The 14,106-nt window shown below is 44.8% G+C and overlaps 1 protein-coding gene across 4 annotated transcripts; it reads right to left on the reverse strand.

Moving 5' to 3' along the window:
- Positions 1–1,196: 1,196 nt before the first annotated feature.
- LSM14B (LSM family member 14B) lies at positions 1,197–13,922 on the reverse strand. Of its 4 annotated transcripts, none has more exons than XM_069803998.1 (10): positions 13,644–13,921; positions 8,886–9,049; positions 8,394–8,529; positions 7,801–7,917; positions 5,832–6,002; positions 5,627–5,707; positions 4,424–4,585; positions 4,091–4,244; positions 2,904–3,083; positions 1,197–2,529 (listed from the first exon to the last, which is right to left on the reverse strand). In XM_069803998.1, the coding sequence occupies exons 1-9, from the start codon at positions 13,762–13,764 to the stop codon at positions 2,912–2,914; spliced, it is 1,278 nt and encodes a 425-aa protein (XP_069660099.1). In that variant the 5' UTR covers positions 13,765–13,921; the 3' UTR covers positions 1,197–2,529; positions 2,904–2,911. The 4 variants fall into 4 exon arrangements, with proteins under 4 accessions (XP_069660099.1, XP_069660109.1, XP_069660118.1 ...); XM_069804008.1 differs by having other exon boundaries at positions 5,627–5,704; positions 13,644–13,920; XM_069804017.1 differs by lacking the exon at positions 7,801–7,917 and having other exon boundaries at positions 5,627–5,704; positions 13,644–13,922.
- Between the last annotated feature and the right edge of the window lie 184 nt (positions 13,923–14,106).

Consider the following 14,106-nt stretch of genomic DNA (forward strand, 5'->3'; position numbering starts at 1 on the left):
CCCCCTGAGGGTCCTGAGGAAGGCTGCTCAGAGATGGCCTGGACTGCTCCAGGCAGCAGACACAAACCTGCAGTAACTCTCACACACTCCCTGGCCTCTTGCACCACAACTAAGCTGTTTACAGCTCAATGCAACACAGCAAGAGTGTGGGCAGAGTATCACACAGGAATCAAGGACAGGAAAGCTGCAGTGCTGCTTCTGCTCAGGAAAGCACCAGACTACATCAGCCCGAGAAAGCGAGTTGCTGGAATACAGTGTTGTTTCATTTATCAGTCCTTGGGCTGGAATGTTGAAGTCACAAGAGCTGTGTTTGGTTCCCTGCACAAGTCACCACAATCACTCCCTCATGTTGTGAATCTTCCACCTGGCAGCTGACAGGGCTGCAGCAGAGCCCCAGGGACCACTGCCTGCCCCAGACCCAACAGGAATGAGCATTCCCAGTGGAGAAGGGCTCACCATTAACAAGTCCAGGGGCTGAGCCACAGCCATCAGTGCCCTCACACAGCAGAATGAGCCAGGTAGAGGGCTCAACTCTGCAGAGGCTGGGACATGTCCCTGCTACAGGAACTTCAGCAGTGTCAGTAGCAATGACTGTGTCTTAAGTATTAGATCAGAGGCTTTACTGTAGAAACAAGGGGAATCACTGCCTTAAAAACTAATAAAAAGGCATTACACAGACATTAATGATTATTTCTTGTTTTGCCACAGCCACCTCTGACAAGTCAGTTGACTCTGGCAGTGCAATTCCATCTTTACACTTGATGTCACACTGACTGTTTTGCCAGCAAAGAAATTAGAGGCTTGCAGCAGCTTCCCAGTAAGCTGTTTCAGCACACACCCTGTTTTGCTGGTGTGAGCCCAGATACTGAAGGCATTTGTGGCTACTGAACCAGCAGCACTGCCACCCAAAACAAACTCTAGTCAAGCCCCACAGCTCAGGGCAGTTTAGGCAACAGTAACACTCATAGGCTGATTCCTCAACAAGAGAGCCAGACCCAGAACACAGGGGAACTGTGATGAGGGAGGTCAGTGCCTGCATTAGGGTTTTAAGCCCTTTTCAAATACTGTGTAAAACTTTGCAGACCGGCAACACAGTTTTCTCTGACTTAGATCTGAGCCCTGCTAGGACAGGCACCTGACAAGTTGTACAGACTGATGTTACTGAGCTACATACAGAACAAAGTAGGAGGGAAACATTAAACATTTACATGTTTATTATAATTACAATTTACATTACTCCAAAGAGCAGCCCCACTGCTATGTTCTAATTCTTAGCAATGAAGTCCTACAAAAATAAATCCAAGCTTTTACAGTAACCTAGGTCAATGCATAACTAAAAAATTCTAGCTATGTAAGGGGTTCAGTCATCAAGGTGCTTTTTCAACAAAATTCCCTACCAACCAAAAAAGGGACACATGCCTACAGCAATTTAACCCACTTATTCATGCAAACAAATGTAACCCCTCCCTCCCAGCCCCTTTCCCCACATACAGATTCTTAAAAAGAAAAACAACTAAACTATTTACAGTATGGGGGGTATAGAGGAAACAAATTAAACATGCCCATCTGTTAAGCTTCATTATATGGACTCCCATCCCTAGTTTAATGAAAACATTCCATAGTGTTCCACCACAGTCTACTAGTGTACAGAGAACTGTTTGCATTTGGTACTACCTATGAGCAAGGTACAAACTGAGGCAAGAAGTTGGAGCTTCAGGTCTCCTTCCCAGACAGCCAACTACTGCCAAAAACTCTATTCCGAGCACACGAGCAGAGACACTTGCCGCCCCTGTCCTGCTGAGGACACAGCTCACTGTGCCCCCACACTGCCCACACCCAGTAAGGAGCTCCGAGCCTCTGAGGAACACCCAGCACCCTTCAGCTCGAGGGAGAGTCACAGTTCTGTGTAAACCTGCAGTACCTCCACATTAGTACCAGCTGACAAACAGTTGTACAGTCATTTACACTACTACATGATCAACAATCCAGTATTCCCAAGTGACAATATACATAACTCCTCAGCACCAGGAATCCATTCTTCCAGATACCAAGTGCTACTTCACACCTGCTGCCAAGAACAGTGAGACCAGCAGCACCAAAGAATCCATTTGGTTACTCAGAACAAACAAATTATAGCTGGTTTATTTCAAGTGAGCTTTGGTTCCATGTTAAAATAGCATGATTTATCTTCTTCAGGGTTCAGAAAAGGAGTCTGACTTTAAGCTTAGACTATAGCAGCCTTTGAGAGACCCAGAAAGAAGAACAATGTAAGTTAGTCTGCACTTAAAAAAAACACAAACAAAAAAGACACCCTGAAGAAGGTACCCCTGAACACATTCCCTCTTACAAAGAATATTCCAGCTGACAGTTGCTGGTCCAAAATAAGTCCAGAATATAAGCAGTAGTACATGAAGTTCTGTCACTTGAGCTGAGACAGTAAACAATATGAACCATTTTCCCACATTAGTGCAGCAGTTGGTTGTTTTCTTTCTATATACAGTTTCATCCTCTCAGGAGAGATGTTAGAACCTATTCAGGAAAAAAGGTAGAGTTAGATTTGATGTCATGGGGATCTTCTCCCAAGAAAAAGAAAAGCAGCAAAGTTTACACCCATGTATCAACTGAAATGCTTAGCTAGAGCCTCAACTCAAACAAGCAGCTCCTGCTTTCTCAGAGAGAAGGCTAGCCCAAGAAATAAACAGAACAATCAACACGTTAAAGAACATGTTAAAACCGCTCACATTTCCTTCTACCACTAAGAAGGATACATCAGGTACAATAAGGAACAATTCTTGATATATCCATGAGACTGGAGAGCAAGAGAGGTTGCACAGACAGTTCAGGCAAGGAAGAAGAGACAAACCTGGCTCAGAGACAGTATTTGTTCTCACTAAAAAACTTGCCTCTGAAGTTACACTCTGCCAGTACCAGCTCTGTGAGTGGTTTGGTTTCGCCTTGCTGCTCCGCTACCCCTTCCACCTCGAAATCCACCACGAAAGCTGCGGCCACGAAGGAACCGTCCAGACACTCCAAATGTCTCTGTATTGAGCTTCCTTTCTTCAGCCCACGTGGTACGCCTAGAACTGAACAAGACTGCATTCAGATTTAATATAAACATTAAATAGCCACCAACTCATTTAGCTAGGAAGCTTCAAGCACCCTATTTTGTTGAACTAAATTGCAACAAGAACCAACTGCAGCATATACATGCTCACTAACACAATTCCTCTGCTAAGCATGGATTTGAAAGTGACAGCTGTTGGCTTTTGTAAGCTACTTTCATACTGGAAAACTAAAGATGGGCCTAGAAAAGGGTTGAACATGGTCTTACTAGCATCTCAAACCCTATCTTTTTTTCTTGAAAACTACAAACTCTTCACTCCAGTAAAGCATCTCCAGAAACACAGGAAGCCTCATCACAACTGAGGTTCAGCAGACTGCTACTGAGGTAGCTCCACAACCAGTGTGTTTCTTCCTCAGCAGAGCCTGCCTAGCCCTGAACACTTTACAGCGAGCACTTGGAAGAAAGCTTTGCTAAAGAGAAGCAGAAACATTACCACATACTGGCATTAAGGGGATGTCTGACCTCACCAAGCAGTTGATAACATCAGTGTCAGCAGCAAAAGATGAAGCTTTCTTTTAATATTCACAACATTTAGCTTAATGCATTTCCACAGACAGACCTGACCTCTCTGCCCAAACTCCAGGCTTAGCTTGCTCCTGTCTGCAAGTTGCACCATCTTCAGCACAGCATGACCCTGACACCTCCTCCCACAAACAAGATAAGAAATTTGTTTAAAATCAATGGGTTCAAAGTTGGTACTAGGAAATAGAACGGGAAATTCCTGTGTCATAGTTTAGGCAAGTGTATCAGTTGAAGTCCTTGCTTTTTGTTTGATCCCACTGCGTGAAGCTTGGTTAGTATCACTTGTGAGCCATCAAATGCATGCCAATACTCCCTTCTAAAAGACTGTTGTGCTGACTTTCTTGCGTTCTAAGATTTTTAAAGAATTAAACCATGTGACAATTATGTCTAGAATTCTATGCCTAAAGTTGCATTAAAAAAAGCAAGCTTTTAGAAAGTGCTCACCTAGATTTCAGTTCTGAAGAAATGTTGTCAAAGAAAGACTTGGATTTATCATAATAGCAGTTGGGTCCCAGAAGGTCCTCCTCTGCATTACCGTCATTGTTTTGAGTTGCCACTCCAGGGTCCCCCTTTTCTTCCCCCGTCTCGGCTTTGTCATCTGAAGATAATAAAACGTATTACACTTCCTTGACGCATACTGAAGAGCCATCTGTTCTCTTGCTCCCTCAAAAAAGATTTGAGATGCTGCCACATGTAATCATGCAGTTTCTCAGAACGAGTTTGTCTATGCAGTGTTTACTACTAGCTCAGCAATTCATATTTAATGAAGTCACAAACCTTTAAAATTTAGTTTCTTCTTGAATTCTTTATCAAGTTCCTCTCTGTTGAATTGTGCATTTGCACTTTCAAAGTCAAAGTCACCTTCAAACTTTATTGTATTTTCCTTCACAGTAGTTGGTCTGTTTTGTCCTCTAGAACGGTTTCTGGTTCTCCTGTTTCCTGAAAGCAGGAGAGTTTAAAAACTTGGTAACACAAGGAGGTTAAACAACTTGCTCAAAACCAGAGGAAACCAGGGTTAGAACTCAGGAGTTTCTGGCTTCCAGTCCTGTGGTTAGGCCCCACCTCTTTGAAAGTAACTTCTGAACTTGGCTGTGGAAGACATATTATAGCAACAGTTTAATTTTCTGAAAAGCATTCCTAGATGTCAGTCTTACCATTAAGACAAGAGTATACCCAACTTTCCTTCCAGTGTGAGGAGAAGAAATCAGAACAAGTACTACACCAAGAAAAGCTGAGGGAAGCAGGGAAAACTATCTTTCCTGTCTGCTGTTCATCTGCAAGCATGGTACTGTAATTAGTCTACAAACCTGTCATGATGGCAAAGAGAAGCCAGTCACTGGTTTCAGAAAATCCACCCAAGACTCATCTACCCACAAAGGGAGCTTGGACTTTGCATAGTTTCCGATTTCCAACTGAGATGCTATCAAGCCCTTTTTGGAAAAGCTAGAACCCCTTCTACAGTGCTGCCCTCAGGCACATTAATTTGAAGACCTGAGAGGCTGAAGTTTTGTTTCCTGACTTTTCACATTTTGCTTTGGCAGAAATACCTGTTTGAATTTAATTTCACTTTCTTTTGACCTGTACTTGAACTGCAGTCTTGAGATAAGAAGTCTGCTCTTTGGGAGCAAGGGCTCCATAATACCCCTCAGTTATAGGAGCTCTGAAAATTCTTAAACAGGCTGCCCTTCCCAGTAAAAATACTTCAGGTTTCAGAGAAATCTAGTTGCTGCTGCCAACTCATAGCATCAATTTTTATAATGTACCTTCAAGTTTTCTAGAAAAGACAGTAGAATTCTGCCCCTGGAGCATTCTGAACTTCTGTGACTCCAGAACCTATTTTGTCAGGGAAGCATCTCTGGATGCCCAAAGCTTTATCAAACTTTATTTTGCTCTCAGTCTTCTGTCCAATAATCCTTCCCTGAAGGTAACAGTATTTGACTTTCTAGGCTAATGCGACTGTTTAGTGGCAGGTTAACCTACCTGATCTTCTCCTTTGAGGTCTTCTGTTTTCATCATTCACCTGTCCTTGGGTTTGCACAGGTGCAGCCTGAACAGTATCTACTGAACAAGAAGGATAAACTTAATAAAGGAGCACAAGAACAAAGCCAAAACAGTTTAGTCTTGCTATGCACCTTTGAAGGATGCTTCAGAACAGGAATTTAAAGGTGAAGTGGTACATACATACCATTTGTCTTACTGTTGCCCTGTGGAACCTGCCGCCCATTGCGTTGAACCCCTGGAGTTACTTTCACCGGGGGTGGCTTTTGTGAATTCATGTTGTCAACTGGGCCAGTCTGAACAGCCTGCTCTACCATGGGGCTTTTGCGGACTGGGTGAACAGAAGGAAAGCCAGCACCTGGAAAAAATCCCAATGACTAAGTGCCTCTCAGAAAATGTGCCAATGCTATTCAAACCCTACCCACTTCTATGGAGAAACTGTTTTGTCAAGAATTACTCAAAGCCTTGAGTGTTTATCATTACATGCTCTCTTTAAATGGCATATATACTAGGTAAGGCACTAATGCCATACAAGTGGTGGCTCTCAAATCCAGAGCCTTAAAATCAGGAAATCTACCCATTTGTTTCTTAAACCAAGTTAGACACACATTAGATAAGCAAGCCAGGTCAGTCTCTTAGACAGTTTATACCAAAATCTAATTTCTAGGTGTATCCTTGGTTATGCAGGATTTTACTTTACATAAAACTTTAAATCTGAAGCAAAAATCCACCATTTTGAAACTGCTGAAGAAAGCTTCCCCACTTTGTCAAAGAAGTTTTGCAGCAAAAGCTTAACCACCTTTACTACATCCCATTTTGTAAGCTGCTTTTAGAAGTCCTTCAACCTCATTGCTTATTGTTAGCTTTCAGACAAAGAAAACCTGAAACCAGACCAGGATCTCAAAGTTACCCTTTTAAATTCCTTCTTGGTCAAGGCCAAAGTGTTACCAAGACTTCTGTTGCTCTTCCATCCAGGCTTATTTATTCACACTACAAAACATGTAAATACTTTTCATGGTTTGGTATACCTTACACCAATTATATTAAAAAGTGACAGTCTTCAGTACTCAGAAGAAACACTGCATTCTAGGTTTAATTAGAAGTTTTGGAGTACTACAGGTTTATGTAGTTATGCATAAGAACTGCTTGGAAGCAAACTTTAACTGAGTATACTTAAAGAGCAAGAAAAGTGAAAAGCTGAAGAGTACACAAAAACCAAGCCACTAACACTTCTGGGTCACCCAAGTCCACATGAGATATACCCAGTAGGTAACACCATGCAGGTTCCCAGTTAATGTACACCTGGAAAACTTCCAAGACAAACAGACATATCCTAAGGATTATTCAGTAGGACAAAGCTGCTGTGCAAGTTTAACATGAGAAAGTTTCAAAGCTTAGCCAGAATATTGAGAAAGTACGTACAGATAGATGGCCAAAACCAGAGAGTAAGTAAAAACAGTTTCATGCCAAAACAAGCATACATGCTTAAGTTAAAAACAGATGAAACTAATTACCATGTTTAAATGCAGGCTGCACCTGGTCTCTCTGCTCTGAGGATGGTCAGTCTAGTATCTCTACCTCCTTTAAAAGTTTTTGCACATAGAAGCAAGCACCCAGAACTACATTATCTCAGCTTACCACAACTCAAATTGCTTACTGTTAGTCATGCTTTACTACTTAGGAGTCTTGACAAGGTACTATGCCCCTCCATGCATGAAATCTATCCTGACATTTCCTCAATTACAGCAATACTCCTGAGTATTCTATTAACCTATGTCTCTAACAGCAAGGCCACCCACAATTTAAGCAGTGTGCTTGTCTTTCCAGGAAAGACTAATTTATTCCTTGCCCAGTCTCTAAGGTGACACATGTTCCTGGATAGGATGCAGCACATCCTAAACCTCAGCCCTCTCCTGATACTTACACAAGAGGATCCGCTGTCCTGTACTTTTTCATTCTCCTGTCTCTCTAATTGATACTTCTAGGACAGGAGGAATGCTTCATGTAATGAAAGGCAAAAATAGCTGAGAACAAACTAGTTCTACTAGCATTACCCATATAAGTACTATCATTCTAGGAGGGGTTAACAAGAACAAGAGTGTTTGCAAGTGCCATGCAGTTCTTCCAAATATTTGGAGTCCTCAAACTGCTGTTACCCTTGGAAGAGAGCTGATGGGGCTCTGAAGACATGTCAGGCTCTGAAACAGGTTGTGGAGACGGAGAAGAACTAGGGCTGGAAGCAGCTGCTGATGCTGGAGGGCTTACCAATTTCTCTAAAGAGATAGAGGGAAGAAGAGAAAGCAAAGATATATGGATAAGATACAAGGTAGTGAAACATCTGAAGGACTTGGAAAGAGATACAAGAATCTCTAGAACAGCATTAGAGCAGCTTATTTACACTCCTCTCTGGGAATACAAGTTCTTCTTACATGTGATGTGTATGTAAGGTATGTTTGGTTAGAAATGAACTGGCCTCAACTGTTAGGTATTCACATTACTTTCAGAAAGAAATTTCAGCTCTTTAGTTTGTTTCTTTCGTGTGCGTGTGTGTGTGTCTGCGCGTGTGTGTAAGTGAAACGCAGGCCTCCTTCCAGTAAGATCATTGCACAAAGTTGTTAACTACTTATTCACTGCTTGTTGCAGCCTGACACTTGGCAAGGAATTCAGTATTAGTTATTGTTATTTGGTTTCACAGTAGCTGCATACAAAGGACCGTACCTTTATTCTAGCAAGTGAAGTTTTTACTTACCTAAACCTAACGAAGCTGCATACTGCTGGCTAAGTAAAGAGCTGGCAGCAAGCTGGCTGTAAGGTGGCATACCTCTAAACGGGCTGTAAGGCACATGTGGCTGAAAGGATGATGTAGAGGCAGAGCCCAGTGAAGACTGTAACAAGACAAAGTACATTTCCATTTACAGTGTCCAGACATGACTTGCTTTGGCAGTGATTCTCTACTTCACATACAGCATTGCTAAAGCTTAAGTAAATACTGAGAAGGGTTAGTTTACCTCTATGATTTTCCTGCATTGTCAGCTAGGTAGACTAGCTCTGGCCTTTGCTGACTGAAGTCTTTAATGCTGCTGCTGCTATTTTTAACATTACAACAAAATTCAGGATGCTTCAATCTGAAGATTCCTGGAGACACTTACTGGCCTTCATGTTTGTAAGTTTATACCAAAATCAAGTCTTTCATCACCAATGTTCTATCAGAGCTTTCTATCAACACTTCAGACTAACTTACTTGAACAATGGCAGGATCTTGTGGCAGAGTATGTTGAGCTTTTGGAGGTTCACAGACAGTGATGTCTTTGATGTCACTTCCTCGAAAAATAATGTATTCATAGATTTCTTCTCTCGGAGGAGCAGGTCTGTCTGTGGGCCGGTCTTCAGTACCAAAGGATCGCACTTTAGCATTAGAAAGATTACTGTCAGTCCAGTGTTACCATTGCAGCATTGCGTTAAGTTATTTATGCAATTAAAAAGTACTGTTGTAATACTTGCCAAAAGTAACAAAAAAAAAGGTTACCTCCAGAACCCTGAATCTCCTATCAAACACATCTCTTCCCTCAAATGCCAACTTTTTGAGCAGCCTGCATAAACAGTTTTGTTTACATCAAGCTGTGAAGGTAAAGACCATAGACCAGCTGGAGTGAAGAATCTATTCCAAAACCAAGGACTTCCCCACAGTGCTATATTATCATATTCCCCTTCTCTCCCCAGCACCTGTCCCACGTAGGCATTCAGCTTGAGACAACTGCCACTGCAACAGACCACAGGAGAGACCCCTGAAGCAGCAGGGTAATAATCTTGGAAGGCTTTAGAGCTCAGATTTGCACCTTTGGTTTCATACATTTATTACACAGATAGAGGTGAAGTTTTATCAATGACAAGAACTTCCTATTAAAATTCTCTCTCTACTCCATGCCACTGGCTTTATGATTAATATTCCACTGACTACAAAGCAAGCTTTTACTGAAACATCTAAAACCTCAGTGCCTACCGAGGCTTTACTGAGTCCCAACTATCAGAACACCTGAGCAGGTACTAACCAGTGACATTACACATTAGAGTGGAAAAAAAGCTGCAACTGACTGCATGGCAGCTACCAGGTAGAAGCAAAAATTAATTTGAGCCATTGAACAGATCAGACTCAGACTTACTGGGTTGTCAGTGCAGGAAAATATGTAGCATAGTTACATCAGACACTGAAAGCTTAAAATGGGCTAGAGAATGAGCATGGTCTACATGCACGAGATTTTTTCAGCCACAAGTTACAGAAGCTCACTGAGTTTACTAGTCTAGTTGTTTTCCATCTTCTTGAAGCTTTGCCAGTTCAGATAGGCACCTGCACATACTGGTTTGATGCATGCTTTCTGGCAATAGAAGAATTCTGTACTGGAGCTGCATCAATTGCTTCTAACAGGTTAGCACAGAAGTACTCAACATCTCTGCCAGGACACACCATGATTCCTGCAGTACCTTTACAAATTACATCCTTAACAGACCTTTCACAAGCACCTGCCATGTCACAATCTGTGGTGATGTGCCAGCCAGCTGCCACTCCCACTGCACAGCTAGAAAGATATAAGCACAGACAGCCCTGTCACATGGATGATAGGGGACGGGGAGGCACCACAGCTTCCCCAGAAAGAGGGCAGCAAAAAGTGGATCCACTCAACCCCAGTGCTGAGCATCCCTGGTACACTATCCTATTACGAGCATTGATGGTTGTAGACAGGGCTACTCATCAAGAGTCCTGTTTGCAGAGGTGAAAAGTTTTATCCAGGTGGATCCTCCCACCAAGCAGCAGTTAGTCCTGCAAGCAGTCTTCACCTCTGTTCCACATGTATGGGAGCTCACAGGGAGCAGCAAGCCAATGCCAAATTTTGTCCCTACCACACTAACGCTGTTTAGCACCTCAGCTTACACCTGCTGGAAGGGAATCTTAACTAATGCAAGGACAAGCCATCAGTCACTTCCTTTGAAAAACCATCTTCCATTGGTTCCTAGGGTATATAACCTCTCCGAGTTATTTTAGCTCTCCAGCTGCTGTTTGATCATATTACAGCTGTAACCTAGTCAACTAGAAGCAGATTATAAACTGAAAGCAATGCTTGTGGCCTTTTAGACATGAACCGTACCACTGATATCCCTGCTCAAGATTAGATTATTACAGCACACAGCTCATGGCAAGACATACTAAAGCTATCCAGGGACTACTGCAGAATCTCACAGCTAGCACAGAAAGCACCACATCTTCTCTGAGCGCTAGGATCAGCCTGTCAGCTTCCACATGGAGAAACACATGACCTGCAAAGCCCAAAGCTGTCCAGGCAGCCTCTCAGTTGGCTGGTCCCAAGGTTTCTAACTGAAAAGGTGGAAAACTATGTCCTTGTTGTAGACAAAATAGCAATGAGTGCATTTGAGAGGGCTCAAGGAGTTGAGCGCGCCTGTCCCTGCATTTGAAGTTTAACGGCTTCTGGCACATCACAAAGCACAGCTTTAAGTTTTTGCGGAGGTCTGAAGGGCTGTCTCCTGTGAAGAGTTACAGTGACTATCGTTTACAGATGAACAGGAAATCAATCCCACACCATGCTGCAGCTAGTGTTTTACAATATAGCTTGTACTCATGTGTAGGGGTCTGTTGAGCTAGACCTCTGAAGGGTCAGGAAGCATAACAAGAATGACTGGATGTCTGGAAAGGAGAGCTTACACAGATTATTTCTTGCTCAAAAACTCTAGTTTCTTCAGACTTCTACAGAAGGGGGAGCAAGTTTCTGGTGTTCACTGCCGACAGGGCAGTAATGGGCTTAAACATCCTTTGTAAAGTTTAGCAACCAACAAGACAACTTTCCTGCAGTGCTTAATTAAGCACATGGAATCTCCTTATCCAATGTTAAGATATTCTGCATGTGTTGAGATTTAACAGGAACCAAATACAAATCAATTTAAGTTAGCCCTGCTTCAAGTAAGAAGCAGAACCAGATTCCTTCCTGAGGTCTCTTTCAACCTACATTTTTCTTTGTATCACTCAGATGATAGAAATCAAGAGAATAGCACTTACATTACATACTGAAGAAGTCACCTGAGCCTTCAACACTGGCATCTAGGACTTAATAATAATTTACTAGCTATCTGGACAACTTCAACTGCATGTCAGTAATTCATGGTTCTTCTGACTCTTCAGAGATCAAGCGTTTCAAACCGCTGTCCCCCCCCAAGCACAGGGTTGATATTGCTGTCACCGACTTTAACATTGTTGCTATGTTCATAATTCTGACACTAATTTTGATATAAAGTCTCTAAATTTAGAAAAACCCTCTGAGCTAAAATGAAAAGCAGGGTTTCTACTGTAAAGTTTATAGAGCAGCACTTTAAGTGGGGAAAAATGTATTCTTCATCTATTGTAACAACTACTTCTTAGGCATTCCAGTTCATCAAAACTGAACACTAAGAGACCAATAAATACAAGAACTGCCAGAAATCTTACGCAGAACATGTACTTTCTCACACCATAAAGCACTTTAATCACATATGCCTTTGAAACACACCACTTAAGCTCTGAAGCAGCAAGTACTATGTGGAAGCCAGAATTATGCGAGAAACCATTTCTACTGCTGCCGGGTAAAGGTGAAGACCTTCCTGCAACCTCTCAGTTACTCCGAGTAAAACACTAAAATAAATACCTCCATTTGTACATTTAAATAAACAGCTACATCCCTAGAACAAAAGTGAATTTGGGAAAACTTGCATTTTTAACTTCAGAATACAGACTAGTAGGTGTCAAATACTCATGTCCAGCATCACATAAACATCATTATAATGAATACTGTGGCACAGGCTGCCTTGAGAACAGTTGAGTATCAGGCAAGTCAGTGTCTCGTGCCAGCAGTTAGTCTTTCAAAACAAAAGATGTTTGGTTTGTGGGCAATCCCGATGGGTTGCTGAAGGCAACCAAGAAGGTGTGAGCTTCCCAGAACAGGGAAGGACAAAACTGAGGCAAAGAAAAAGCTGATGCACGTTAGCTCAGGTACCCAAGCTGAACATTAAAAGCAGTACAGAAATAAGATCTCGTTTGAGAGACTAAACAAGACAGGGCAGGTTTTTTGAGAGTAAATACGGGAGTTCCCAGCACAAGTGACAACTGAATCCAAATGACACCACTTAAGTAGAAGATAAAGATCACTATTTCTACAGGGAATCAAGACCCAGAGCCTTGATGAGCAGCCTGCAAGGTAGGAAGAGCCAGACCCACACGCAGATCCCCCACAGGGCTCTCTACACCAGCTCTCACCCTCCTCACCTGAGCAGAGTCCAGTTATCGATCACGAAAGGAACAAAGACACATCAACAGCAACTCCGTTTTCCCCAGCGCTGGCCTGGGGCCCTGCTCAAGCCAAGCACCGAGATACCGCCGAGCATCCCCGTACAGACAGGAGAGAGGAACCAAACCACCAACGTCGCCCTCCCGGCTCTGACAACAGTAAGAGGAGCCAGCACCGCCGGCAGCTCCTCTTCCTCTTCAGGGCACTGCTAACTTCCCGTGAAAAACCACGGGCCCCGCAGCACCCCGGGCCCTGCCCGCCCCGCCGGCTGGAAGCGCCCTCTGGGAAGGCACGGCAAGCCCCCCGCCACGGCCCGTCCCCGTCCCCGCGTCGCGGAGCGGCCTCCCAAATGCTGACTCACGGAAAGGCAGCAGCGCCGAAGAAGGCACGGGGCTCCAACCCCACCACCCCCCCCTCCCCCCCGGCTCCCCGCAACCCGCCCCGGCCGCCAGCGCGGACGAAGCGCGGGCCCCGCCGCGGCCCCTCAGGGCGGGCGGGCTCCGGCCGCCGCTCGCCCAGGCCGGGCTCATTGTTCCAGGGACGGAGGCGGCGGGCGAGGCGGGCGAGGCGGGCTCCCCGCGTCCCCTCAGCCAAGCGCCGGGCCGCGGCGGCGGAGCCAACCTAGGCCCGTCCGCCCCCCGCCGCCCCGGGAGGGCCCCGCCGCTCCGCCTCACCCTTAGCCAGCGCCACGGTGGAGTTCTCGGTGTCGATGGTGTAGAGGATGCCCTCATAGCGGATCTGCGCCTTGGAGATCAGGCTGATCTTGCTACCGATGTAGGGGGTTCCCGAACTCATGGCGGCGGATGGGCCGCTCCGGGCCGGGCTGAGGGGGAAGGAGGGAAAGAGGAGGCCGCGCGGGTCGCCGCACCGCCGCGCCCGCCCACGCACACTGCGGAGCGGGGAGCCCCGCCGCGCCCGCCTTTTATAGGGCGGAGGGAGACGGGCTGAGGAGGAGGAGGAGGGGGGGGTGTGCAGGGCGGGGGCGTGCTGCGGGCCCGCCGCGCATGCGCCGCCGCTGCTTGCTATTGACCAGACGGGGAGACGGGGTCAGACGCGGAGGGAAAGGGAGGGAGGGAAAAGCCCGGAGCCTGCGTCACGTGACCAGCCCAGGCGAGGGTGCCACGTGCGCTGCGGGCG

The sequence above is a fragment of the Haliaeetus albicilla genome, chromosome 2 (genome assembly GCF_947461875.1).
Source record: "Haliaeetus albicilla chromosome 2, bHalAlb1.1, whole genome shotgun sequence".
Classification (NCBI taxonomy): Eukaryota; Metazoa; Chordata; class Aves; order Accipitriformes; family Accipitridae; genus Haliaeetus; species Haliaeetus albicilla.

What these genes read in the sequence shown, in the direction of transcription:
- LSM14B (XM_069803998.1), bottom strand. Translation starts at nt 13,764, where the DNA reads ATGAGTTCGGGAACCCCCTACATCGGTAGCAAGATCAGCCTGATCTCC. An exon ending in GGGCAACAGTAAGACAAATG is followed by an intron (nt 5,708 to 5,831) that starts GTATGTATGTAC and finishes CTTCTTGTTCAG; the next exon opens with TAGATACTGTTCAGGCTGCA. An exon ending in TCTTCAGAACTGAAATCTAG is followed by an intron (nt 3,084 to 4,090) that starts GTGAGCACTTTC and finishes AGTCTTGTTCAG; the next exon opens with TTCTAGGCGTACCACGTGGG.